This window comes from Dromiciops gliroides, chromosome 2 (genome assembly GCF_019393635.1).
Source record: "Dromiciops gliroides isolate mDroGli1 chromosome 2, mDroGli1.pri, whole genome shotgun sequence".
Classification (NCBI taxonomy): Eukaryota; Metazoa; Chordata; class Mammalia; order Microbiotheria; family Microbiotheriidae; genus Dromiciops; species Dromiciops gliroides.
The window spans coordinates 439386247-439413918 of NC_057862.1; the positions used below are offsets into that span (position 1 = coordinate 439386247).

General features: G+C 42.8%; 2 protein-coding genes across 3 annotated transcripts in view; both read left to right on the plus strand.

Moving 5' to 3' along the window:
* Positions 1-5557: 5557 nt before the first annotated feature.
* Positions 5558-27672, plus strand: part of CHRNA4 (cholinergic receptor nicotinic alpha 4 subunit) — a 57846-nt gene continuing 35731 nt past the window's right edge. The window contains exons 1-4 of the mRNA XM_043982180.1: positions 5558-6317; positions 8064-8215; positions 17915-17959; positions 18104-18213. Of these exons, the coding sequence (XP_043838115.1) occupies positions 6233-6317; positions 8064-8215; positions 17915-17959; positions 18104-18213 (392 nt within the window). The 5' untranslated portion in view covers positions 5558-6232. The remainder of the gene's footprint in view (positions 6318-8063; positions 8216-17914; positions 17960-18103; positions 18214-27672) is intronic.
* Positions 19203-21164, plus strand: LOC122740242 (eukaryotic translation initiation factor 3 subunit L-like). 2 transcript variants are annotated; one of them, XM_043982183.1, is made up of 2 exons: positions 19497-19573; positions 19654-21164. In XM_043982183.1, the coding sequence occupies exons 1-2, from the start codon at positions 19497-19499 to the stop codon at positions 20975-20977; spliced, it is 1401 nt and encodes a 466-aa protein (XP_043838118.1). In that variant the 3' UTR covers positions 20978-21164. The 2 variants fall into 2 exon arrangements, with proteins under 2 accessions (XP_043838116.1, XP_043838118.1); XM_043982181.1 differs by having other exon boundaries at positions 19203-21164.

Genomic DNA, 27672 nt, shown 5'->3' on the forward strand with positions numbered 1-27672 from the left:
GTTGAGAGATCTGTATTTTGTTGTTTATGAAGTGAGCCGCTTAAAAGGTTTTTTTTTCCTTTAAGGCAGGGGAGTGACATGGTTAGATCAATATTTTGGAATGGTTATCTTTGCAATTGTAAAGAGGATGGACTGGAGAGGGTAAAAATCAAAAAGCAGGGAGAAAAAATTAGAAGCATTATAATAGTTCAGATGCTAAAGGCCTAAGCCATGGTGGTGGTCCTGTGGGTGGAGAGAAAAGGGGGTATTATGAAAGAAATATTTTGAAGATCTAGTGCTATTATTTTGTTGTTTTTGTTTTTATTTTTTGTTGGGCAATGAGGGTTAAGTGACTTGCCCAGGGTCACACAGCTAGTAAGTGTCAAGTGTCTGAGACTAGATTTGAACTCAGGTCCTCCTGAATCCAGGGCCAGTGCTTTATCCACTGCACCATCTAGCTGCCCCTCTAGTGCTATTATTATCCTCAATTTAGAGATGAAGAGAATGAGGCAAAAAATGTAATTTTCCCAGTACCACATAGTTTGTAAGTATAAGAGACAGGATTCAGACAAGTCACACTCTATTTAGCATGCCACTAGTCATATAACTACCTCAACCACTACCTCCTCTCAGATCCTGATGGAGATAGCCCAGGTGCCCCCAAGACAATTATTCCTGCTTCCATCCTATCCCTCCTAGCCATTGTTAAGGGGAATAACTATTTTTTTTAAATGTAATAAACATTTTATTTATACTTTATATAAATCATGGCAAGCAATCAGATATGGGTTATACATGTATGGTTATGGAAAGTATTACCACATTTGTCATTTTGTACAAGAAAACAATTAAAAAATGAAAGAAAGTGAAAAATAGTATGTTTCAGTCGGTTCCATCAATATCAGTTCTTTCTTTGGAGGTGGATAGTATGTTTCATTGATAGTCCTTTGGGATTGTCTTGGATCATTGTATTGTTGAGAAAAGACAAGTCATTCACAGTTTTTCATCAAACAATATTGCTGTCTTTGCACACAATGTTCTCTTGGTTCTGCTCACTTCACTATACATCATTTCATACATGTCTTTCCAGGCCTTTCTGGAGTCATCCTGCTTGTCATTTCTTATAGCATAATAATATTTCATCACCATCATATACCACAGTTTGTTGGGAATAAGTTATGAAAAAAGGACCCTCCATCTTTGCCACTAGGAACAACAATCAATGACCAACTGCCACCAATGTACAAAGCCTTGGGGTTTAACCACTCTTAAGGGGGAAGAGTGGGATGGAGGATAAAGCAACAAAGGAGACTGAAAAGGGGTGATCAGACAGGTAGGAAAAAAAAACAGGAAAAGTAGTATCACAAAGGAGGAAATAATATCCAGAAAAAGAGGGCGACTGACAATGTCACGATATGTAGATAGGTCAAGGATTATACAGACTAAGAAAAGGGTTGTGAATATAGCATTAAAATATGGCAACCTTGGACAAAGAAATTTCAGCATACTGGTGAGGTTAGAAGACTGATCATAAGGGTTTGGAAAATGAGTGGGCTGTAAGGAATTGTAGGAATTGCAAATAAACACTTTTTTTCCTAGGAACTGGACAGTGAAAGGGAAGAGAAATATAAGATAGGCAATAAGGTCAAATAAAGGTATTTGAAGGTGGAAGGAGAGCCTTCAGTATGTTTGTAGGCAGCAGAGAATAAGCCATTAAAAAGGAGAGAGTGAAGATAAGAGAAAGAGAGAGAATGATCACCAAGGCGGGTACATGAGGGGAGAGGATACGGCTTGGAACAGATGATGAAAAGCATATGACAAAGTGAAAAGTAGGGGAGGAGGTATTTAGGAGAAGTCCCATTCAGCAGTAAAAACCCAGTTGAGTTTAGATATCATGAATGTAGTGGATTTAGGTGGCATCGTTGCATACATTCAGCAGTAGGGATATTGTAGGAATGACCCAGGTTTGAGGATTATCAGGATATGAATGGTGGCGGGGCAAGGGTCAAAGCATTTAAAGAGAGAGGGCAGTATATAATAAACATTTTTGATTGGCTTGGCCACCTCTCAGTGATGTAGAAAGTGTTTTCTATACAATTCAATAAATATTAGGCATCTACTGAATGCAAGGCGCTGGTAATAGTACTTAAGTGGATCTGTGATCACAATGATTTGGGAATTGCCACCAGTCTAATTACAAGATTGTAAAGATAACAGACCCAGCCAGGATATATCCCATTTATGGATTAAGTACTCAACTCTCCATCTTTGAGTCCTTGGGAGCACAAATATTCTCACAACTTATGTTCCCTGAGGCTCAGGATCCCTAATGGATTTTAGTATCCTTTAGCACCAATTCTCTCCGAACTTTTTTCTTAGGGACTAAGAACTGAACAATCTCTGGGGAGACCTGTTTCCTTCTTCCTTTGTGTTGTGAATTCATGCATCCTGATATCATCCATGTCCTTGTCTCTACTGCAGAAGAGGTGATTTATGTCATCTGTTACTCGGGGGAAGGGGAGTTTTCTGCTGGGGAGGGCTGTTCAAAAGGGAATGTGTGTCTCTGTGGGGCTATGGATCTGGAAACAGTTCCTGAGTAGGTTAAATTATGGGAAAGTTGGAGGTAAGAAAGATGGAGATAGGATAGTGCAATGGGCACAAATTAGTCTATCATCAGGATTTTACATGAGTTTTGTGGTTCTGAGAGAGAAATCAGAAGAGAGGTGAGGAGCTCCCTCCCATATTATTCATTAAATCACATGACCAATTTGGAAGAAACTTAATAGGTCTAGTCTAACTCATGCCAAACTGAGAATCCCTTCTACAACATCCCTGACAAGATCTCTGGTTGAAGATCTTCAGTAAGGGTAAACCATAGCAAAACATATCTCTAATTATCTTGAAAACCTTCAGAGACAACCCATGCAAGCTTTAGATGACTGTCACTGTTAGAATGTCTTTCCTTACATAGAACCTGAATTTGTCTGTCTGTAGCTTCCACCTATTATTCCTAGTTCTGTCCTTGAGAGCTAAGAGGAACAAATAGAATTTGTCTTCCACATGACACGCCTTCAAAACCTTGAAGACAAGTTTATCTCCCCCTTCGGTCTTTTCTTCTTCAGACTAAACATTCCAAGTTCCTTCAGCTAACTCTTATACGACATGGTCTTAAGATCTTCATAATGTTAGTTGCCTTTATCTCAGTGCTCTCCAGGTTTCCAACACCCTTTCTAAAAAGAATTGAATTCCTAGTGAGGTCTGACCAGAGCAGGTAATAGCATGGCTACAGATGTCTTATTTTGGACACTTTGCTGTTGTTGTTTGGTCTTGTCCAACTCTTTGTGACTCCCTTTGGAGTTTTCTTGACAAAGATACTGGATTGGTTTACCATTTCCTTCTCTAACTCATTTTATAGATGAGGAAACTGAGACAAATAGCATTAAGTGACTCATCCAGGATCACACAGACTAGTAAGTATCTTAAGCCAGATTTGAACTCATGAATATGAGTCTTTCTGACTCCAGGCTCAGTGCTCTATCTACTGCACCACCTAGGTTATTTTGGACCCTATGTTTCTTCTAATAAGCCAGGCAGAAAATACTTCTCAGAGGAGGTATAACTTGACAGCTGTCTCTAAAGGCATTAAAGGATAGGTAAGATAAAGAGAAGTAAAGAGCAGGGGAAAAACATAAGCAAAAATTTGGAGGTGGTGATAAGCAATGCCACATTTGGAGAATAGTCAGGAGCCTGGATTTGATGGAATAAAAGATTTTGTTATGGAATTGTGGGAGATAAAGTTGGAACTAGATTTTGGTAGACCTTGGATGCCTAGGTAAAGAGTTTGGTCTGTATCCTATAGGCAATGTTTTTGAGCAAGGACGTGACAAAATGGAATTGAATCCCAGGATGATTAATTTGCACCAGGTATGCAAGAAGTTGAGCCTGGCAACAGTCAAACATACCAGAAACTTTCTGTAATAACCCAGGCTGTTCTTCTTCCCCATTCTAAAACTGCCACTTCTCTAGGGCTGATTCAAATTATTCATAAAACATGGTGTATTGGAAATTCTGCTGTGATCAGTGACAGAAGGTACCAAATACTAAAAGAAAATGTTTATTATTATCCCAGCCATTCTTCTCTTCCTGCCCCATGGAGAATCCTTCTAGTCTAGGGGACATTAATCTTATTTTAAAGTCAATGAAAGATGTGCAGGGAGACCAGGAAATGTGGGCCTCCTTGTTTTCTGTATAAGCAGTATCTAACTTTCCCTCTTCTGCAGACTGCTACATGCTGCCCTACATCTCAGGGTTGTTATGAGGATCCAATGAGACAATATTTGTATAGTGCTTACACAGTGTCTGGTATAGTAGGTCTTAATAAATCTTTTTGTCTTCCTTCTTTCCTTCCTTCCTTTTCCCATTGTAGTTTGATCCTTTATTCAAAACTGGGGTGAGGGACAAAACTCTCTGGAAATAGGTAGATTCATCTTTAAACATCATTTCCTAGAAACAAATAACAACAAAAACTCAACAGCAAATTTTCTTTACTGGATCCCTGACCATTATCCCACCATAGACATTCAACACTCTGGATGTAAGACAATTGGAAAGATCTATTTTAATGAGTACTCCAGAAGGTCCAACAAATCTTACAAGCAAACTACCCCTCAAGACTCTGTGACTTCCCAAAGGACCTTTGATTTACATATATGTGTATATATAAATGTATGTATTTAATGTGTATACACACAGAGATATTCAGAAAAGATTTGAAGAACTCCCAATTCTCAGAGTTCAGTATAAATGGGAAGGGGTTTGTATTATCAGGTGCCCATAACTGCATTGGAACAACACTGCTTGGTGTTCTTACTCCATCCACTCCTGTCGTTTCCTGTCTGAAGCTTTGGAGAATGGATCCAAGGAACTCAGATTTTGGATTGGAGCTCACACTGTCATTAGCAAAGGTGGCTCTCAGAAGCTTAGCTCCCTGGCCAGGTAGAGATGCTGCTGCCAAAGACCAGTGAGCTAGGTCCTGCACTAGATAGGACTATTGTTGAGAAAGACTGCAAATCTTCCACCTTAAACCAAGGGGAATGGGTCTCTTCTTTGTTCACTGGGCATTCCCCGCCCCCTTCTAAGGAGCTGTCAGTGGACAGACTGGCAACCAGCTTGGCCCTTTCCTATTTCTACCAATGGACCGTAAAAGGTTTGCTAAATCCGTCCTAGAAACGACAGAGGTTAACTGCAGTGACAGCACTGGACCTGGGATATTTGCTGAAAATGTAACAAATAAATTACCTTCCCCCACCCCTGTTCCGGTCCCCCTCTACCCCAATCCAAATGCCTTTAATTCCCCTTCTTTAGAAAACTGGTTAATCCCTTCTTCCCCCCAACTGAAAACCAAAGGTCCGACAGCAATGCCCTCCCCCCAAATGTAATAGTAGGGGACAATCTAAGGCTTCTTCTTTGGCTGATATTTTTGCGGACTGGGCGGGCCCCAGCGTTTATCCCAAAGGTCAGCCAGACCATTCCCCTGCCTTTCACCAGAGCCGTCAGTTCTCCAGCTCGACTGTGGCGTCAGGGACTGGGTAGGGAGTGTCTTCAGGGAAAGACACTTCCAGTCAGGCTTCCCCAAATTCTGTTCTAGTGCCTTGAGGATTTCGGGTCTGAAAAGCCAAGCTCTACTCGGAAACTCTCCCAATACCCCAGGAGGAGGAGAGGGAAACTTTCTCCCGCCGCCAGCCGGCAAAGCTAGGCCCGCTACTCTGCCCTCCTCCAGCTTTCCCTGCGGCCTCTCTCTCCCCCTCCTCCCTTCCCTCCCCCGCAGCTCCCCCCTCCTCTCCTGCAGGAGGCGGGCAGGTCCAGGCGGATTAAACACACAGAGCCACAGTCCCGGCCACCTCTTTTCCGCCCAGCCCTGGCGGGCCATTCCCTCTCCCTCTGTCCCGCTCTCTGTCAGCCTCCGCCTGCCTGCCTCTTTCCCTCCCTCCCTCCTTCCTGAGCTGCCGCTGCTCGACGGGAGCCAGCCAGCCCCTGGAAGAGGCGGCTGGCCAGAGGGAGGGACAGCTGGCTCCTGGCGGAGCTTTGCAGGGCGGTGGGGAGTTGGGCTGGGTGTTCGGAGACTGCCCCGTGGAGGGCGCCCTGGGATCGCGCCGAAGGGGCATGAAGTTGCTCTCAGGGGAGATCCAGACAACGGGAGGTGCGGGGGAGCCCAGAGACGCCCAGGTCTAGAGGCTCCTCAGCTCGGTGCGCCATGCGGCTCCAGGGGCCCCGAGGGTTGGCGCTGCTGCTGCTGCTGCTAAGGGGACTGATGCTCCTGGGAGTTCTTCTACTGCCCGGTAAGTTTCCGGGCCCTTAGATGTGCCCCCATCCCAAGACCTGACCCCAAGAAATAGCCGATGGAGTCTAGACTCTGGGAGCACCGTGGGACCATAGCGCTCCTGCAGTCTCAGGTTCCATCCCACCTTGGCTAGTCTTTGCAAAATAACAGAGAGGGAACCTTGCCCCCCCTCCTCCCCCCCCACCCCCGCCATCAGCTTTGGGGAGTGGGAGGAGAGAAGGAAATGCTGTTGGACCTTTGGTTTTGCACCTAGGGGAAAGGGAAGAAAAGGGGTTAAATCGTTTGCTAAAGTAGGGGGATTGAAGGCATTTGGAAGAGATTGGGGGGGGGTGGAGACAGGGGGAGAGGGAGGGAGGAGGAAAATGTTTTGTTTTTTTTTTTCATACCAGCTCTGGCTTTGTTGGATATTGACATAAGCTCCTCCCAAGCCTCCTACGCCTGATCCCCAATCTGTTGCCCCATTGTGACTCCCAAATACCCTCTTCTCAATACTCTCCCCATTCTGCTCAGAAAGAAGGGATGACTGTCAATGACTGCTCAAACCCTTCTCTCCCTTTTCCACATCCTCTGCCATCATCTCACCCTTGCTGTCACGGAGTTCCCCTCAATTCCCCTCCTTGTTGTTTCCCTTCCCCTGCCCCCCTCCAGCTTCCTTAGGCATGCCTGGAGTATGGACTTTCTTCCTGGCTCCAGGTCGACAACTCCCTTCCACCTATCCCTACCCTTTAGCTCCTGGTATCTCTTTTCTTCCCTTTGCCCATGTCTTGTATAGACTCTGAACTATGAGGAGAGGGGATCCTTCAGCACTGCCAGGAATATCTTTTTTTCTCATGTCCTCTGAAATGTGAATGGAGTATAGAGACTCTTCCGTCTTCCTTCTGGGTGGAGGGGCTCTAAAAGTGTTGGATGGTGTTAATGATGGTGGGGAAGATAAGTGCTGAAGTGGATATGAGGGACTTGGAGGTTTTAGTCATAGCTCTATCATTGCCTTGATGACCTTGGGCAAGACAATGTCTCTGTGAAATGGGAATAACAATGTGTGCCCTGATTTTTTTGGGGGGTAAGCATTGTGAGGATAAAATGAAGTTATGTGAAAGTACTTTACAAATACAAGGGATGATGATGATGTTGGAAGCTAAGCAGGTTCCTCTTGAAATTTACATCTTCTGTTCATCAGGGATCCTGAGTTTCCCCCTTTAGTTCTCATTGCCTTCCCCAACTAGCCTGGAATGAGTAAAGCAAATCTCTCTGTATTCTTCTCTTTTCCAGGGGCAGAGAGGAAATACTAACCTTAAAATGAGCCCATGAGGCTTCAATTAATTTCAATGGAATACACCTTTACTTTACTCCCACCAGCCACTCCTGTGCAATGGTGAGCCCACCACTTCATGTCAATGCCTGTGTTCAGAAAACAGTCCCTGAACATTTGAGGGGCTAATAGTCTAGTTGAACACACACACACACACACACACACACACACACACACACACACACACACACAACCACCCCTAAAGGAAAAAAGAGAACAAAATAGAACACATTTGGTATTTTATAATTTACAAATTGAAAAGCCATATAAAATAGGTTGTGCTAATGTGCTCTTGATCACACAGCTTGTAAATAGGCATTCCCCACTTCTCTCCATAGCAGAATAATTGTCTTTATCTGAAGCTGTCTTCCAATAGGCAGCCCCCTCTTGGTGTTTGTTCACCCCAGATTTGCTCTGTTTTACATGTCTCTGCAGCATCTGGCCATGTGGAGACTCGTGCCCATGCTGAGGAAAGACTGCTGAAGAAACTCTTCTCTGGCTACAACAAGTGGTCCCGGCCTGTGGCCAACATCTCTGATGTGGTCATTGTCCGGTTTGGACTGTCCATTGCTCAGCTCATTGATGTGGTAGGTTCTGTCACTGCTAAGAAAGATTGGGGTCTGGACAGCAAACATTTGGCAGTGTTGGGTTTATGGAACTAAAAATTCCTGTAATGGCTTTTTGTCCTATAGGGCCATTTCATCCCTCACAGATAAGTACCAGATTTAGAGGCTCTTCAAAATGTGGGCCCATTAATTGGATGGTGTCTTAAGAAAACAGAGTGGAAACATTTACTGAGGTGTGATTTTAAATGTGAGGTTCTGTTCAGTTTCATAGTGACTCACTCCTAGAACTGGTCACTAGTCACCTTTTCTCAGGGCAGGAGTAGGTGAAACCAGGGAACAATAATGGGTAATATCTATAAAGCACTTGAGAAATAACTCTCATTTGATCATCACAATAATCATGGGATGTAGGTATTGTAGGCATTGAAGAGTGGATAGAGAGCTACCTTTGAAATCTCTCCTCTGGGACAACCCGGCTATATTACTTTGAACCAATCACTTGAACTCTCAGTGCTCTAGGTCTAGGAAATTCTAACATTGTGAAGTCACAGAAAATGTGTTCACTTGCCTTAGGAAATTCCTCAACTAGGGGCTATCCATGGTGCTGAAACCACAGACTACCATACCTATCCTTTAAGTGGGAGGCAATCCTTCATCATCACATCACTAAGTATCATAAGTACTAAGTGGGATTCAAACCCAGATTTTGCATGACCCCAAGTGTAGTGCAGTTTCCACTATACTATGCCTCTTACAATGCAGGAGAAGGCCAATCTAGAAGTACCACTGTAGATAGTCATGTAAGGGCAATGCCACACTGCATTGATGCCACCTATGTCACCATTAGTTCAATGCTTGCCTGGGCCAATTAGGGTTTCTTTTTTACTCAGCCACAGACTGACCATTAACCCCCAGCCATCTCAAAAATCCATGCCACTGACCATAGGAGGCAGCAGGGGGGAGTGTGGTGCAACCCATCCCTTCTCCTGTCAGGGAGGGACAAGAATAGTTCCTTCGGATAATATGAATAGCAACCTAGGTCTGCCATAAATGAATGCAAGCCTGTGACAAGAATGTGTAACTGGCCTGTTGCGGGCTATTACTTTCAAGGCTTGCAGAGACTCCATTGCTCTGAGAACACACAACCCTCAGCAAATTCTGTGCCAGATTGTGACTGAGTAGTGACCTAAGCTCTATAGATACTGTAGTTGGTTCTCAATTATCCATGCTAATGGAATAGACCAGACACAAAGAAAAACTATTTGCAAGTCACGGAGAGATGACTAAGAGTTGTTACTGTCATGGGTGGCAGCTGTGTTCCTCATGGAACACCAAAGGGCTGAAATTGCATGGGCCAGGTCACAGATACTAAGAAGTTCCTAATTCTCAAGGTAGGTTTAATCAGCTCCATTTTGTGGGCCCACTTTTAGGGTTGACAATCTGAGTGGATGGTGAATGTATACAGCCTAGAACACAGAAATCTCTGTACTGAGATTTCTGAAATGCAGTGTGGCAGCAGCACCTGCCTCTACCACTGGATTGGGAGTCAGGAGACCTGCTTCTAGTTTTGGCTCTTTTCATTGCCTGTAACCTTGAGCACACGACACCTAGAACAGTGCTTAATGTGTTTATTGAATAGAAAACTTTGGGCTTCTGGGGGTTTTTTCATTTCTAAAACTATGGGGTTGTGCTGGATGATTTCTAAAGTCCCTAACAATGGCAAAACCTGTGACCTTTATGAGGAGACCATGTCTAATTTTTTTTCTACCTCTGACAGTCTATGTTCTAAGGTCCCTTTCAGTTCCAACAGTTTATGTTTAAAGGCCCCTTTCAGCTCTGACTTTCTCTAAGTCCATAATCATATAAATTGAGGCCAGGCTCCCTGGCCTACCTGTAGGTAGCTTTCAAATTAGTGCCCATTGTGGCAAATCTAAATAATTCAGAATGCTGGACCTAAGAGCAGCCCTGCTATTAGAATTTAGTCTATTAGCTGTATGGAAAGATCAATAATAGTGTTTTGATGGATTTTGATTTTCCAAAAAGATCTTCTTCTTGTGGAGCCTAGAGCTTTGTGTTTGAGCCCAGCTCAGGCTAGGGTGGGAACTAGAAAAGGGGTCTGGAAGGAAGCCATTGTAATGATGTTATTCATATTATGGGATCTTCATGGGTTGAGGAGCAGTCCCAGATATTACTTTCTCAATCATAGGTTGTCGGGGGGTATTCCCTTTTAGGTACCAGTCAGTCACTGAGGATTTGAAGATGAAGGTTATGTTTAGGCAGTGCCCAGGGGCAAAGGTCACATCTTTGAGAGATTAGAAAATATAACTTTTTCTTGATTGAGTTTTGCTGCAGCAGGCAGGAATCAAAAGGGCATAGCCTTGTATTGTCTCTTTGACACTTAGAGGACAGCAATTCAGTTTATTTAGTATTTATTGAGCACTTTCTGTAAGTTGGGCTTTATATGGGATTTAGGAAGAGATGACATGGCCTCTGCCCTCAAGGAATTTATATTCTAGTCAAGGAGACATGATTTGTACCCTGCCTAAAGAATAGACAATAAGTCTTAGATGAGTAGTAGGAACTTTTGAGTGGGATAGGAGTTAATTGGAGACAGACAGACATACAGAGGCATATGGACTAATGCCTAGCATCATATAGAAGATACCTTAGAGGTACCCACCTCTCAGTTTACAGATGAGGAAACTGAGGCTTAGAGAAAGTGAAATGACTTGTCCAAGGTCACACAAGTAGTATATGAACAAAGTAAATGAGGCTGATGTGTGTATGTACATGAATGTATGTGTGTGTGAGAGAGACAGAGACAGAGACACAGTGAGACACAGACAGAGAGAGACAGAGACATGGAGGCACAGAAAATGAAAGACTGGGACAGAGACAGATAGCCAGATAAACAGAGAGAGTGACAGACAGACAGAAAGAAAGAGAGAGAGAGAGAGAGAGAGAGAGAGAGAGAGAGAGAGAGAGAGAGAGAGAGAGGAGAGAGAGCAGCCAGGTTTAGGCAAAAAATGTTATGTGCTCTCTCATTTTCTGAGCTCACTACCTAGTCAGAGAAATGCTACCTAGATGTGTGAAAGAAAAATGAATTCCTGCTCAATGTCAGCATCAATCCCTTCCATTAGGCCAAGGTCACTTAGCCGCTCTCTGTGTTGTCCTCCCAGGGAATGATCAGAGAAGAGGGATCAAGCACAGAATCTCTAGGCCAGCTAGCTGCCTCTAGTGGCCTGGACAGGCTTGCATGAGGTCTTTGCCTTCCCAAGTTCCACCCAGCAAAATAGAGGATTGCACACTCAAGGGAGATGGGCCAGTTGTTAGCAGTATTCTCTTTATCACATGTTATCTCAAATTTCTACAGCTACTTCCCTTCTCTCTTCTTTTAACCTTCCCCTTCCTTGTCTTTCCTTTTCTTATCCCTTATCCTACTACATCTCTTTGTCCCTGTCTCTTCCCCTTTTCCATCTCCTCACATTCTCCTGCCCCCTTTGGTTGTCTGTCTCCTCCTCTGGGATCTGTCACTGGAAGAGGACTCCCCACCCCTCTCCACCATCTCACTCTTCCCATTTCTCCACCTCAGACCACCTAAGAACAAGGGACCTAGATTCTTTAGTTTCCTCATCTGTAAAAATAAAGGGATTGAACTAGAGGATCTCTAAGATTCCTTCATAAAATTCTGAGTCAAAGATTTACAATGACAAAAATATTGTTTTAAATAGGCGAAATTGTCTATTTAATATTCAGACAGCACAGAGAGTGGCAATCCCTCTTGCCACAGCTTCCCAGGGCTGTCAGTGTCTGCCAGAGGTCCAGCCCTGGCAGCTGGGGCCCCTCAGGTTTGGCCTGTTAAAAAAAAAAAAGTGGTGCAATATTGGTCATTAGTGGAAAATATGCAGCTAGGCTCCCTTTCCTCCCTGCCAAACCCTATGGCTCTTAGAAGATCCTTAGGGAAAACAGTAGTGTGGGAGCTGCTCTCTGATCTTTGTTCTCTTCCTACCCATATACCTTTTGGCAAATCACTTCATTTCTCTGGGTCTCAGTTATTTCTCTCAAGTGGAAATATTACTATGTGCCCTGACTATATCACCAGGCCATTTTATTGGCTATGGGGGTGGGGGCAAGTATGAGGGAAATCAGACTTGTGATGTCATTGGTGTCAGGAACTCAGGGTACAGAGACTCACTTGACCAATATAGATAGCAACTGCTTTACAATTTATAGTTGTAAAGAACTTCCTGGTGGCATTAAGAGATTAAGTAAATTGCTTAGGGTCACACTGCTAGTGTATATCAGAGGTGGGTCTTCCTGTCTCAGGCCAGCTCTCTATGCCTTATATTATCAGACTGTCTCCTCCCTGTGCTGTTGCCAGGGTCAAACAGGTTAATGTATGTGAATATGATTTGGGAAGTATATAACAATATGCAAACATGAAATATTATATGGTCACTCTGCACTGGCAAAAATGGAGAGCTGGCCATCTAGTACTATCAGAGCATCATGGAATTCAAAGTCTCCTTGAATTGTTTCTGTAAAATATTCCCCTGCTTGGATTACCCTGCTAGGAGATGGACCATGGGATTGCAGATCTGGTGTGGGAGGAAGTTTAGAGGCCAACTCATCCAATCTCTTCATTTTACATATGAGAAATCTGGGGCCCAGGGAGATTAGAAGCCCAACATTACTTGACAAATGTTACACCATGTTAGAGGCAACCTTTGAACCCAAATCCTCTGTGTCCAAAATTTGATCTCTTTCCACTGTACCACATCGGTGCCTGTGAACTTGGTGTCCTATTCATAAAGCCTGTTTTGATATGTGTAGACTCCACCTTGGGCTAGAAAGTGACTTCTGGCAAAGGGCAGCTGCCTCATTCTTGCTACCCAAGGCTCCCAATATGCTAACACTTTATGCAGATGCACTTTGCACTTTCCAAAGAACTTTCTCATTTAATTTTCACATCATTTCCAGGTTGGTATTTATTTCAGCATTTTTACAATCTATGGTTTCCCTACTATGTATGTTCCCTCCACTGATGCAGTCGATAGTTCCCTTAGTAAATTATCTTTGTGAATTGTCAGGGCCCCAACAGTTTATCACTCAGTGATCATCCTTCCAGTGAGGTGTTCCAAACTTAGTCAGGCTGGTCTTCAGATGACAACATCATAGGCCTGACATATCTAGGTAGGACCTTCCAAAACTTAAATTTTACTGGCATTGACTTTCAAAACTTGTAATGATGAGGCATCAGAGAAGGACTTTGATGGAAGGCCAAGTAGGTAGTGCAAATGTTACCATACCCATATTACAATGTGGAAATTGAGGCCCAGAGAGTTTGTGATTCACTTAATATCTCACCTCCACTTAGTCACAAGCTAGAACTTAGGCTCTCCATTCTAAATCTAGGGCTTTTCATGATACCCTATGATTTTGTTGTTTCCAAGAGCCTTTGAGGCTGGATTAACTCAGGGGTAAGATTAGGTAGGGGCAGAAAGGGCACAGAGAGGGGTGAGGAATTATCTCATTGTCAGTTATGAACATTACAGCCACTGTAATTCAGTAAAATTTGTGAAGGAGAAAAATGATACGGATAAGCATTCTACTCTAGTTGGAATCCCTGACATCAGAGCCCTCTGGGAGCTATGCCCTACTCACCAATCCTCGGGTCTGTTGCAGCATTTTCAGTTGGCAGAAACCACATTGTGTCCCCAGCATTTTCTGTCAGTCACACCCATGCCTGTTATGACAGAAAAGAGCCTGCAGGCAGTAAATAATTTAATTAAGTTGCATTAAAAATTCCCCAGCCTGACTTCACTTTATTTATATATGCAGTTATTTACTGCTAATTTTACCACCCCTTGATGTGACACAGTGGGCACAAAACCGGGGTGGGCAAACAGTATATCTGAGGATATGCTGGTGAGTGTGTGTAATATTATGTAAATGTATGCATGTATGTGAACATGAGTTAATATGGGAATGAACATTTGAGTGTTTGTGAATGAGTATGTGTGAGTATTAGCATGTGTTAACATGTGATTCTGTTTGTGGGTTAACATGTGAGCATTAGCATGAGTGTAAGTGAGCATTTAATTGTGAATGAGAAGTCAAATAGTATAGGGGATGAAATGATGAGCTTGAAGTAGGAAAGACCTAGTTTAAATCCTACCTCACAGATTTACTGTGTGATCATAGGCAATCCACCAAACCTTTCTGTTCCTTAGTTTCCTTATCTTGAAGACTATCATGACACCAGGACAATGTCATGACTTACAGTGAATTGGATTTAAATGAGGGAGGGCTGTACAAGGTTACCAACCTCACTCTCTCCTTCAGAGATGTCTGGGTCTGGTGGCAAGACATACAGCAGGATGTTTAAAAGTGGCCCCAGATGTTTCCCTCTCTGTAAAATGAGGGGGACAGACCTATGGTTCTATGTGTGTCTGTGTCAGCATGTGAATGTTATTATGAGTGTAAACAACTGTTGTATGTGCTAACATATGAATGTTAATATATGCATATGTAAATGTGAGCATGTTAGCATATGTTAGCGTATGAGTTTTGTGACTATAAATGAGTGACTGTATAAATGTGCATGTTCATTTGTGTGTTTGTCTGAGTCTGTGAATGTCTCAGTGTATGCTAAAAGACCCAGGTTTATGCTACGGGATCACCAATGTGTTTTTAGGCACTAGAATGAATTTGATTTTTTTGCCATCTGTGCCAGGGAATGCATTTTTACTAGAGCAAAGGAAATCTCCAGGAATGAGCAGCTGGAGGGTGAGGTCCAGAATGTGAAAGGATCTTGCATACAAGAAGTGGGCTCTGTGCATTCCCTCAAGCAATGTATCATGGATATTCATTCCTCACATGTAGCTTCCAGCACCATTTTAGTCTTCCATCAGTCTACCTATCTCCCTTTCTCTGAGTGATTTGAGGTATTCAAGCAGGATTGCGGGTATTTCAATGGAAAGTCAAACTCAGAGCAGTGACAGGAAACTGAACAAAGGAGGGGAGAGGAAATCATGACTTTTATGTGGAAGAGCATTGTTTACCGCAGATGAGACAAAGGGAACTGGAATTCAGATTTTTAGTAAAGATCCCAAATGTCCCAGTGAAGACATGAATGAAGATTTCTTTTGCTAGTAGAAACTAAGTGTATGTTGTTGTCCAAGTATTCCCCTAATGCCATAAGGGCACTGGAATGTTTACTCATATGAGTCCTTTCTTCTCCTAAGCTTTCCCCTGATAAATGGGGAGGCCCTTTGGTTATAGGAAAATTAGACCTTTCGCTGTTTTAGGGGAATAGAGATTTCTTCTGCCTTCCTTTTTTAACCTAATGTAATTGCGAGGGTCATTGAGTATCCAATCACCCTGACCTGATAAACTGAGGCCTGGGAAAGGCCTTAATTTAGGAAGGCCAAGGTCATCCACTGCATCCCGGGTCATCACCAATTGTCTTGACTTTTGTCTTGCCGCTAGAATTCGGTGACTCTGGAGGAGTGTCAAGCTAATGACTTGGTGCAGCTCTGCCTCACTTAAATCCAATTCACTCACAAGTCACCTTTGTGATGTCATTGGTCCTCCTTGAGAATAAAGGACAACCAAAAGTTTTGGAAGTTGATAAGTTTCTCAGCTTTGAGCTAAGTTAAGACTTGGCTTTATACAAACTGAGTTCGACTCTAATTCGATTCTAATGAATCATTCTGGTTCATGCCCCTACCCAGATTTACCTCTGGAAACCTAATAATTTTGTTCCCCCTAGAGACATCAAAATATGTCTCAGGCTCTACAGTTATGAGTACATAGAGTTCTCAGATCCTTTATAAGCACTTGTTAATTTTGTCAGATATAGGACAATCAATCAATTTTCTTCAATCCATAGAAAATGTAAGATACTGAAAGGACTTACAGAATTACATAAACAACCAAGATGACTCCCCTTCCCTTTAGGGGCCTATGTAGTCCTCCAAACTCAATACCACCCTTTGGCAAAAGAATTGCACAGATGGCCTCTCATCTTCTGCTGAGCCATCCCCCACTCCTGCCACCTCCTCTGGGTAACTATGAATCCTACCAGACCTATGAGATTACCCTAAGGTTTGGGACCTCCCCCAAAAAGGAATTTTGTGCTTGTAGTTGCTAGTCATTCACCCTTTGTAATTACCCCTGCATGGTCTGTATAACTGTAGGCTACGTTGGAGAAGAGATAACCCAAATGATTAGGCTTCCAGGAGCAAACAAGAGTAGAAGCATGAGGCAGAGTGTTTCGTTAGAATCACAAGGTTGAACCTAGATGACTGTAGTAGTGGAGGGCAAGATCCTTATTTGATCCTTCACATTGTGGCTCAGGCTCTTGTCACTTCTCTTGCTATGTCATTGCTCACTCTTCTCTCCTGGAGGCTCTATCCAGAAACTCTTGACACCCTGCCACCAACCCTGGATGCTGTTATTTCTCAGTCCCTGTGGTTTGTTTCTCTTGTGGGGCCATGTGGTTCCCCCTATGGGACCTCCTTCAGCACTCTGCCACTGCCTCTTCATGACTCAAATTTCTGGAATTAGAATTCCTACCACTGCATCTTTGTAGAAGGCATCCATTGGTGGCCAGTGGTAGTAACTCTCAGCCCCAGAGATTTCAGACACAAAGAGGGTCTTCCCAAGTACCATCTGGATTCCCAGGCTTCATCTCCTGCCTTTCCTCAGGATCCAAATTCATTCTCTGTATGTCCATGTCTCAGCGCTAATCTTAATATGGAAGATCAAATGAGAAAATGTACTTCCCTCTCTATGGATGTGGGGTACTGTGGGTGTGGAAGGTTGCATACAATGTCAGATTCAATTGATGTGTTGGTCAGTTTTGCTCAGTTGATTTTATTATCCTTCTAAATTTTGTTATGAGGGGGCAGCTAGATGGCCTAGTGGATAAAGCACCAGCCCTGGATTCAGAAGGACCTGAGTTCAAATCTGAGCTCAGACACTTGACACTAGCTGTGTGATCCTGGGCAAGTCACTTAACCCTCATTGCCCCACAAAAAAAAATTGTAATGAGGCATGAATGGCTAGGTAGGATAACAGGGGAGGAATATATTCAGAAAGGAAGGTGACATAAAAAGAGAAGATAGAATTTTTTTAAAAGGAACAACAATCAAAGGCAAGGGGAAGGAGTGGAAGAGGGAGGACAGATCTTTATCTGGAAGCATGAACAGACCATGGTCTGAAGGCTTGGAAAGAATCCTTTTTCCTCTGGTTTGAGTGGGAAGGTTCAGGAAGGTGACTCGATAATAGGGAAGGCCTGTAAGTTTAACACAGAGATTTCTCGACTAGACTTTAGGTTCATGATATAATATTTACCAAATAAAGGAGCAAAGTCCATGTTTACTGTAGGTTTGGCAAAGTCTGTCTCAGAGGCCTTTATTTGAAGGGTTTATAGAATCTCTTCTGGACAAAACACCTAAACTCACTCTCCTCTTCTCTGGTAGCCTGCTACCACCTAATGGATGTTTGCTTATGGGTCCTCTGGGGGCCTGTTGTGTGGCCACAGGTGGTAATATAGCCTCTCTTTACATCTGTCCCAGAGTAGGCTTGTGGCCCTTGTGTTGTTGAGTTTATGGGGGAAGAAGGGAGTAGAAAATCAAATGGTTCACTAAGGGTCTTCCACTGCTCTGTAGAAAAATAATGACCTTCTTTCTCATGTCCCCTTTCTTTTAATAGGATGAAAAGAATCAAATGATGACCACTAATGTGTGGGTGAAGCAGGTGAGTGTGTCAAAAGGGCTGAGCCTTGGTTCCCCCATGCATTGCCCTCTTTGCCTCCTTCCCCTATCCCCAGCCCTGCTTCTCCACTTCTAACCATCTTGTTCTTTTATTGTGTTTGATTCTGGGGCATATGGGTGCTTATAGGAATGGCAAGACTACAAGCTTCGCTGGGACCCAATGGACTATGAAAATGTGACCTCAATCCGCATCCCTTCAGAGCTCATTTGGAGGCCTGACATTGTTCTCTACAACAAGTGAGTTTCTACCCCATAATGCCTCCCCTCTACCCCTCCTCCCAGTGCTAGAAGAGGTATTTTTGTGGTTTCTGTATTTGCATTTGTCTTAGGGTGCTACATGTTGCTCTGGGAAGAGGCCTGGACTATGAGAGCTCTGGGTTATTTTCCCTGCTGTGTCTCTGTGTGGCATTGGGCAAGTAATCTTCCCTCTCTGGATCTCAGTTTTCTCATTAATATAATAAGGTATTGAGCTCTGACATCAGTTTCAGCTATGTCATTCTTTGAGTCTATAGGGAACAGAAAATAGTCTTGTGATTCCATTGGTAGAGGGAAATTTCACGTGAAGAAATTCCCTCAACAAAGGGCTGGCCCTTTCTCTGCAATTTGTAGTTGGAGCAAATTACTTAGAACATCGAGAAGTTAAATAACGAAGCCAATATATACCAGTGGCAGGACTTGAACCCAAGTCTTCCTAGTTTTGAGGCCAGTTCTCTAACCATTATGCCATAATGCCTCTTTGCATCTGTGGTTCTAGCAAATCAGTCTGTTGCAGCACATACACTTGTTGCTTGTATAACTGAAAAAGTCATTTAACTTCTCTGGATCTCAGTTTCTTCATCCATGAAATGACTTTATTGTTGTTGTTATTCAGTCATGTCTCATTCTTCCTGTGGACCAAATGTACATAAGACTTTCTTGGCAAAGACACTGGAGAGTGGTTCATCATTTTCTTCTCCAGTTTTATACAGGCAAGGGTTGAGTGACTCTCGCAGGGTCACACATCTAGTACATGTCTGAGGTCAGATTTGAACTCTGGTCTTTCAGACTATAGACACAGCACTCTATCCACTGAACCATCTAGGTATCCCATAAAATAACTAGATGACCTCTAAGGTTCCTTCAAGTTCTAAGTTTATAATCCTATGAAACTATCTAGAAAGATCTTGAATCCAAAAGACTTTTGTGGGACTTTTCCATCAGAAATAAAGACATCTGAGCTTCCGGGGGTCCTGCGCAGGCTCCGGCGGCCGGCGCTCGCAGCACGATTGCTCGCTCCTTCTCTGAGCCGAGTCTCTAATCCGCCGCCATGTCCTACCCGTCCGAGGATTATGACAACGAGGGTGCATACGATCCCTACGCTTACCCCGGCGACTATGACATGCACACAGGAGACCCAAAGCAGGACCTGGCCTATGAACGCCAGTATGAGCAGCAGACCTACCAAGTGATTCCTGAGGTGATCAAGAACTTTATCCAATATTTCCACAAAACTGTCTCCGACCTTATTGACCAGAAAGTCTATGAGCTTCAGGCCAGCCGGGTGTCCAGCGATGTCATTGATCAGAAGGTCTACGAGATCCAGGACATCTATGAGAACAGCTGGACCAAGCTCACTGAAAGGTTCTTCAAGAACACTCCCTGGCCAGAAGCGGAGGCCATCGCCCCACAAGTTGGCAATGATGCTGTCTTCCTGATCCTGTATAAGGAGCTGTATTACAGACACATCTATGCCAAAGTCAGTGGTGGGCCTTCCTTGGAGCAGAGGTTTGAGTCCTACTACAACTACTGCAACCTCTTCAACTACATCCTCAATGCTGATGGCCCTGCCCCCCTCGAGCTGCCCAACCAGTGGCTGTGGGATATCATCGATGAATTCATCTACCAGTTCCAGTCATTAAGCCAATACCGATGCAAGACAGCCAAAAAGTCAGAAGAGGAGATCGACTTCCTGCGTTCTAACCCCAAGATCTGGAACGTCCACAGCGTCCTGAATGTGCTTCACTCCCTGGTAGACAAATCCAACATCAACCGGCAGCTGGAGGTCTACACCAGCGGGGGTGACCCCGAGAGCGTGGCTGGCGAATATGGCCGGCACTCCCTCTACAAGATGCTCGGCTACTTCAGCCTGGTCGGGCTGCTCCGGCTGCACTCCCTCTTGGGGGATTACTACCAGGCCATCAAGGTGCTGGAGAACATTGAGCTCAACAAGAAGAGCATGTATTCCCGGGTGCCCGAGTGCCAGGTCACCACCTATTACTATGTGGGCTTTGCCTATTTGATGATGCGCCGGTATCAGGACGCCATCCGTGTCTTTGCCAACATCCTGCTCTACATCCAGAGGACCAAGAGCATGTTCCAGAGGACAACGTACAAGTATGAGATGATCAACAAGCAGAACGAGCAGATGCACGCGCTGCTGGCCATCGCCCTCACCATGTACCCCATGCGCATCGACGAGAGCATCCACCTGCAGCTGCGGGAGAAGTACGGCGACAAGATGCTGCGCATGCAGAAAGGGGACCCACAGGTGTACGAGGAGCTCTTCAGCTACGCCTGCCCCAAGTTCCTGTCCCCAGTGGTGCCCAACTACGACAACGTGCACCCCAACTACCACAAGGAGCCCTTCCTGCAGCAACTCAAGGTGTTTGCGGACGAGGTGCAGCAGCAGGCGCAGCTCTCCACCATCCGCAGCTTCCTGAAGCTCTACACCACCATGCCCGTGGCCAAGCTGGCCGGCTTCCTGGACCTCACTGAGCAGGAGTTCCGCATCCAGCTGCTGGTCTTCAAGCACAAGATGAAGAACCTGGTGTGGACGAGCGGCATCTCGGCCCTGGACGGGGAGTTCCAGTCAGCCTCGGAGGTGGACTTCTACATCGACAAGGACATGATCCACATTGCTGACACCAAGGTGGCCCGCCGCTACGGAGACTTCTTCATCCGACAGATCCATAAATTTGAGGAGCTCAACCGAACCCTAAAGAAGATGGGCCAGAGGCCCTGAGTGGACACCACCTCTAGCCACATTTGTCCAGAATTCCTGAGGTGCTGACATCCAGGTGGCAGAACACGTTTGCTGCTGTGTAGTGGCCTGACCTTTGGATCCTGACCAACAGGCCCTCCTTGCTGGGGTCTCTCTGAACCAAGGGCTTGAACGTTTAAATAAATCCCAGGAAGAGAAAAAAAAAAAAGAAATAAAGACATCTTCAGAATTTGGTTATGTGCGACATTTTGTCTGTTCCCCCACATACCCCCACCAAAAATAGTGTGATTTGTACCTACTAGTCTATCTTACCCCATTCAAGTTTATTGCTTAATAGAAGTAGACTTTACTTTGTGTAAAGAAGCATATGAGGGGGCAGCTAGATGGTGCAATGGATAAAGCATTGGCCTTGGATTCAGAAGGACCTGAGTTCAAATCCGACCTCAGACACTTAACACTTACTAGCCATGTGATCCTGGCCAAGTCACTTAACCTCATTGCCCTGCTAAACAAACAAACAAACAAACCAAATAAATAAATAAAGTAAGTAAATAAGTAAATAAACAAATAAATAAAATTTTTTTAAGAGAAACATACGAGAACCTACATTTATATCAAAGATAAATTAGCTAGTGTTGTTAACTAGTTCATTTTATTAAAGGCTTCATTCCTAGGTAAAATAGAGGAGGTTTCCCTAAAATGGGATTTAATTTATAGATAATTCTTGAAATGTGAAAATACACATAAACTGAAGCCTACTTGGATCACATATTTAGACATCTCAGTTCTCCACAGACAAATCTAAATGGCTTCAGTCTGGTTTGAAGCCCCTTCTGACAAGTTGGATGTGAAAGGCATATCCCAGACATGAAAGTATTTTAGAATCCTTAGCTCCCTTAAAGGGTCAGCTCAAGGGCCATCTCCTACATTAGGCCTTTTCTTATCCTCACAGTTTTTAGTGCCCTGTACCATCGAATTACTTTATATTTTCTTTGTATGTATTCTACGTTGATTTAACTGTGTTCAGGACTGCCTGAGACCACAGCAAAATGGAAGATCCTAGAGACTATTGCTTTTTGCCTTTTTATCCCCAGCCCCTACCCTTCCCTTACATACAGTTGGCACTTAATAAATGTTTGTTGGGTGCCTGAATGAATAGAAAAGATAATTTCAGGCTAACTAACTAGCAAATTGCATGACTTCCTCATCTTTTGCCTCATGTGCTCTTTCTGGCTTTTAAAAAATTTCTATCATTTCAATAATCAGCATGGGAATCATACTCAGAGCAGGTAGTGAGTCCCAATTTCATTTCATCGCACCAATTATGTTGGTCTGTTGCTGGGAAAGGAAAAGGTAGCCCCAAAGCTGTGCAGGAATATGCATGGGGAAAGGTGATAAGGAGCCCCTGATGTTGGGACTGAGCTATTGCTCTCTTCAGCAACCCTTCCTGCCTCCTTCCTGTTGGGTTTGAAGTCTCTCCTCCAGGGCAGAAGAAAGACACAGCTCAGCAGACGTCATCACAAACTCCTAGCTAACCAGGTTCCCAAAGGAAATAAATAAGTTGCTTCCTTTCTGCCCAGTTTGTTCAGGGCTCCTGGGAAGTTGAGAAAAAAAAATCTGATAATTTAGAGATCTGTTTTCCCCCTTTCAGTTGGAATCTGCCTAAATTCTCAAGAGATTGACTATTCCAAGACTCTCTTCTCCTCCCTCCCCTTCCCTCCAGGTAACTGAGGTTTGCCTTGTAAGCATCAGCCAATTTCTCTCCATCTTCTGTTCCTTTCACCTTAACCCTCAGTGATCATTTCCCAATATGTGTGAGGATGGGGAATAGTTCTTATGGGATAATCTGCAGTGCTTATTTTAATTTTTTCTTCTCCATATGGAAGGCACCGATTAGTCACTCCTTAGTGCCAGCTAAATCAAATGTAATGCATTCACCACCCAGATGTTAATACTCAAATTCCAGGACCCAGACCAGCTGTCTGGGCCCAGCAAAAGTTTTCCTGCAGTGCTTACAAATAAAAGCAATGGGTTTATTCCTTCCCTTCTGGTGTCTAACCATCTGTCCATAAAAGGTCCATAGAGTACAGTCGAATACAAGGTCTGGTCTCTGAAAAGTGTCCTAAGGGAATATGTTTTACCTAAAAATTATTCTATTTAATTAAGAAATATTGAGTTTATCTATAGATTGAATGAATTTTTATACTCCCCCCAGCTGAGAAAGAAATTCTATTAGTGTTGAATGTTATGTTGGTTTAATATTATTTTAGTTGAGATGTGGTAAGGGATCGCCCCAGTGGTGGGTATTATTATTGATGTTTTGGCCTCCAAACTGATTTAGGTTTTGTATTACCTGGATCTTGACTTTCCAAATCTACCATTTCCTACCAGGGATAGGACCGTTCCAGAGGGGAGGCAGTTTGGATCTGGAGAATATGTGTGATTGTCAATATTCAGTTGGAGATCAAAAGTAAATTAATATTCTAGGGGAGGAATTAGGATTCTATTGGGTTTGGCTGAGCTGGAGAGATAAGCAGCTTTGGGAATCTGTAAATAGTTCCTACCAGATCCGAGAGAACAAGGAAGTATGTGAAGAGCCTGGGCTTTTCCCAAACCCCCTTTGTCACTAAGGGAACCAGAAGTGTTTAGCTATGGACTTCTAGTCTCCTGGCTCCTCTCTAAAGCTACTTCCTATAGGGATTGGTGTCTCTGCCAGTGACCATTCTCTCAATTTTCATTCTGCAGCCTGGATGGAACACAGGCAGCTCAGCAGGCGTCTTGCCAATTAAAATGAATCCTTCAGAATTGGCAACAGAGGCTGGAATCTAGCCAAATCTAGGCAAGCTGAGGCTTGAGGGGAAAACGGCAGTTTGTAGTCCTAGACATTAATTTCCAAAGAAAATGGCAGGTGATCTGTGTGGGCTTGTGTGCCTCCAGCCATAAAACTGAATAGTCAACTTACAGTCATTAAACAAAAAACAGAGGGAGAAAGGTGTCATGGATAATAAAAAAGTCATTTCTATTTGGCTCTGAAATTCATTATACATTTGTGTGTATGTATGTATATATAGATATAGTCATTAAGTGATATGTAAATGAGAGAAAAATCATTCAAGACTTAAGGGCTGAGGGTGATACAGAGGGGAGAAGGGAAAAGAACAAACATTTATTAAGAGTCTTCTATGTACTAGGTACTTTGCTAACACTTTACAAATATTATCTTATTTGATCTTCACAACAACCCTGGGAGACAGGTCTTATTATGATCTCCATTTCATAGTTGCAGAAAACTGAGACAGACAGGAGTTAAGTGACTTGACCAGAATCACACAGCTAGTGAGTACTTGAGGCTAGACTTAAACTCAAGTGTTTCTGACTCCGGGCCCAGTTCTTTAAGCTCTGTAGCACCTAGCTGCAAAATGAGTAAGACTCAGTTCCTGTCCTTAACAAGCTTATAGTCTAGAAGGGAAGCTAAGATAGGCTACCATGTAACTGTAATATAAGGTAATATATCCCTTCAGGAGTACAAAGCATATTATTTGGAATGTCAAGTATTAGGAAAGAGATAATAGACGTGATAGTAATTTTGTAGATGGGAAAGATTTCTATGGCTATAGCAGTCAGAGAAAGCTTCGCCAAGAAGATAGCACTTGTAACAATACAAAAAAAAGAGGGAAGGTGTTTCTGGCAGGCAAACTCTTAACAAAGGCCTGGCAGTAGGAATATGCAATGTATATTCAGGGGAAAGTGAAGAAACCACTCTGGTAGGAGTATAGGGTTGTGTAGGGAAAAGGAGAAATAAGGCCAGAAAGAGAAGGTGGGGTCTGGTTTTGGAAGCTTTGAGGCTGTAACATTTCACATATGAAAAAAAACACAAATGAACAAACAACAAAGCTCTAAAACTAAGCAGTTTTTATAGGACTAAAAAGAGTAGTTTTTGTCCCCAATTTCTCTGTCTCTTGCTTTAAATAAATGGGAATTGAACTTTCCATAATACATGACCTCCTTATGCTCTAGGAGGAGGATAAGGCATGCACACCAATACCACATTACAAAACATTGTATGACAAGGGCACAAAAGAGGCATTAACTGAGTGCTAGGGGAGGCCTGGGAGGATGAAGGTTGGTGCTAAAAGGTTGGAATGAAACTTGAGCAGCTTTCATAGAGCAGGTTAAAGACTGGGAAAGGCTATAAGGGATGCAATTCCAGACACAGGGAATAACAAAAACATGGAGTTGGGAAAGTGAAAGTATAAGTAATCTAGTCTGACTGAATCTCAGAGTATTGGAAGGGAAATATAATGAGATTCAATTCAATTCAATGAATATTTATGGAGTGCCTACTATGTATAGGATGCTGGGGTTGAAAATGAAATAGTCTGACTTTCAAGGGCTTTTATTCTACCTTGGGTTACAAAGTATACACATATAAGTAAATACAGCATAATTTGCAGTAGGAAGGAAGCACTGATAATTGGGGAAAATCAAGAAAGTTTTCCAAAGGAGGCAACACCTGACCAGACCTTTGAAGGAAGCTAGGCATTCTAGGGCAAAACTTTTTAAACTATGGGTTGTGACCTGTCATGTAACTGAATGTGGGATCACAAAAAAAATTGGCAACAGCAAAAGGTTACGTATACCTATTTTATATACCTGGGGTCATGTAATTTTGGATAAAAAGGGGTTGTGAGTGGAAAAAGTTTAAGAAGTCCTGTTCTAGGAGGCAGAGGAGATGGGAGACAGAATGTGGATTTTAAGAAACAACTAATATAAGTCAAGGGAAGGTAGAATGGTACTAGTGATGAAAATAAGCCAGCCCAGTTATTGGTGGTTGTGGGAGGCAAGACAAAAATTTTCCACATCTGTGTAGTTCCTGTGGTTATAGTTATGTATATGACAGTGTAAAGAGCCCTGGAGAGGGCAATGGAATGTGAGTTCGATGTCTGCCACCAACAGGCAAGTGAATGAACCTCTCTAGGCCACCTTTGCCCAACTATAAAATAAATAGATTATAGTAGAGTAGGGATTATTTTTTAAAATAATTTTTTAAATGTCTTAAAGAAAAGAAAATTATGAATTTACTATATACAGAAATAATTTCAGTAGGCCATTCAGGACTCCTTTTGACAGTAAGTATTATATGATAGAAGTTAAATGCTAAATTCTGAAACACAAAAATGAAACAATATAAATTCTTTTGAAAACTATAAAATTGACTTGTCCATCAAGCTCAATTAATACTTTGAAAATGTCTCCTATAAAGTTTCATTATGATGTTGTTCTCTCAAACAAAACACTAATAATTAAAATTTATGCTTTAAAAATACTTTTATTGACATCTTTTCTTTCTTACATCATCATATTTATCCCAATTAACTCTCCCCCTCACACTTATAGAGAGCCATCCCATTTAACAAAGTATATTTTTAGAGAGGTGAAAAATCACTATAATTGATCAATACATTGAAAAAGTCTGAAAACATATGTAATCTGTGAACCTCTATCTTCCATGAAGGGGTAGGTTGGAGGTATCCTTTCACATCTTTTTTTTTTTTTCAGTGTGAGGCAATCAGGGTTAAATGACTTGCCCAGAGTCACACAGCTAGTAAGTGTTAAGTGTCTGAGGCCGGACCCGAACTCAGGTACTCCTGACTCCAGGGCTGGTGCTCTATCCACTGCACCACCTAACTGCCCCTTATCCTTTCCTATCTCATCAATTGAGACCTGCTTGATCTTTATAATTTTGTTACATTTACTTTTTTTTGGCGAGGCAATTGGGGTTAAGTGACTTGCCCAGGGTCACACAGCTAGTAAGTGTTAAGTGTCTGAGGCTGAATTTGAACTCAGGTCCTCCTGAATCCAGGGCCAGTGCTCTATCCACTGCGCCACCTAGCTGCCCCTACATTTACTTTTAATTGTTCAGTGTGTAGTTCTTACCATTTGCATTATTGTGGTTACTATGTGTATTGTTTTCTTCACTCTGCTTACTTCACTCTGCATTAGTTCATATAGTTCTTTCCATACATCTCTGTATTTGTCACACTTAAATTCTTACAACAGTAATATTCTATTATATTTGTGTACCACAATTTGCTTAGCTATTTCCTCTTGGATAAGAGTCAACTTTGCTTTCAATTCTTAACTATCACAAAAAGTGCTACCATCAGTATTTCAGTGTATATAGTTTACAAACTCAGTGATGGAGTGTCTGGTTCAAAAGGCATGAACATTTAATCACCAATTATTTTCCAGAATGGTTGTAGCATTTCACAGCTCTACCAATACTGTATTTGTGTACCTATCTTTCCAAAACCCCTTCACCATTGAATATTGTGATTTTGCAGGGGTGGGAGGATCATTTTTGCCATTTTACAGGGTGTGAAGTGAAATCTAAAGATTGTTTTGATTTGCATTTACATAATTTTTAGTGGTTTGGAGCATTCTTTAATAGGATTGTGAATATTTTGGAATTATTCTTTAGTTCAAATCCTTTGACCACTTATCTATTAGCAAAGATTATCTATCTGTATATTTAAATATAGATATGTAGAGATATAGATATATACAGACACACATATGTATGTATGTATTATTTACATATCTTCAATATGAAACCTTCATACAAAAATTTTTTCCCTATTCAACCACATCATTTCTTTTCATAGGTGAATTCATTTTGTCTGTGCAGAAGCTTTTCAGATTCAAGTAATCAGTTA

Bases quoted from the DNA above. Each gene is read 5' to 3' on its own strand.
- LOC122740242 (XM_043982181.1), top strand. From the start codon at position 19,283: ATGTCCTACCCGTCCGAGGATTATGACAACGAGGGTGCATACGATCCC.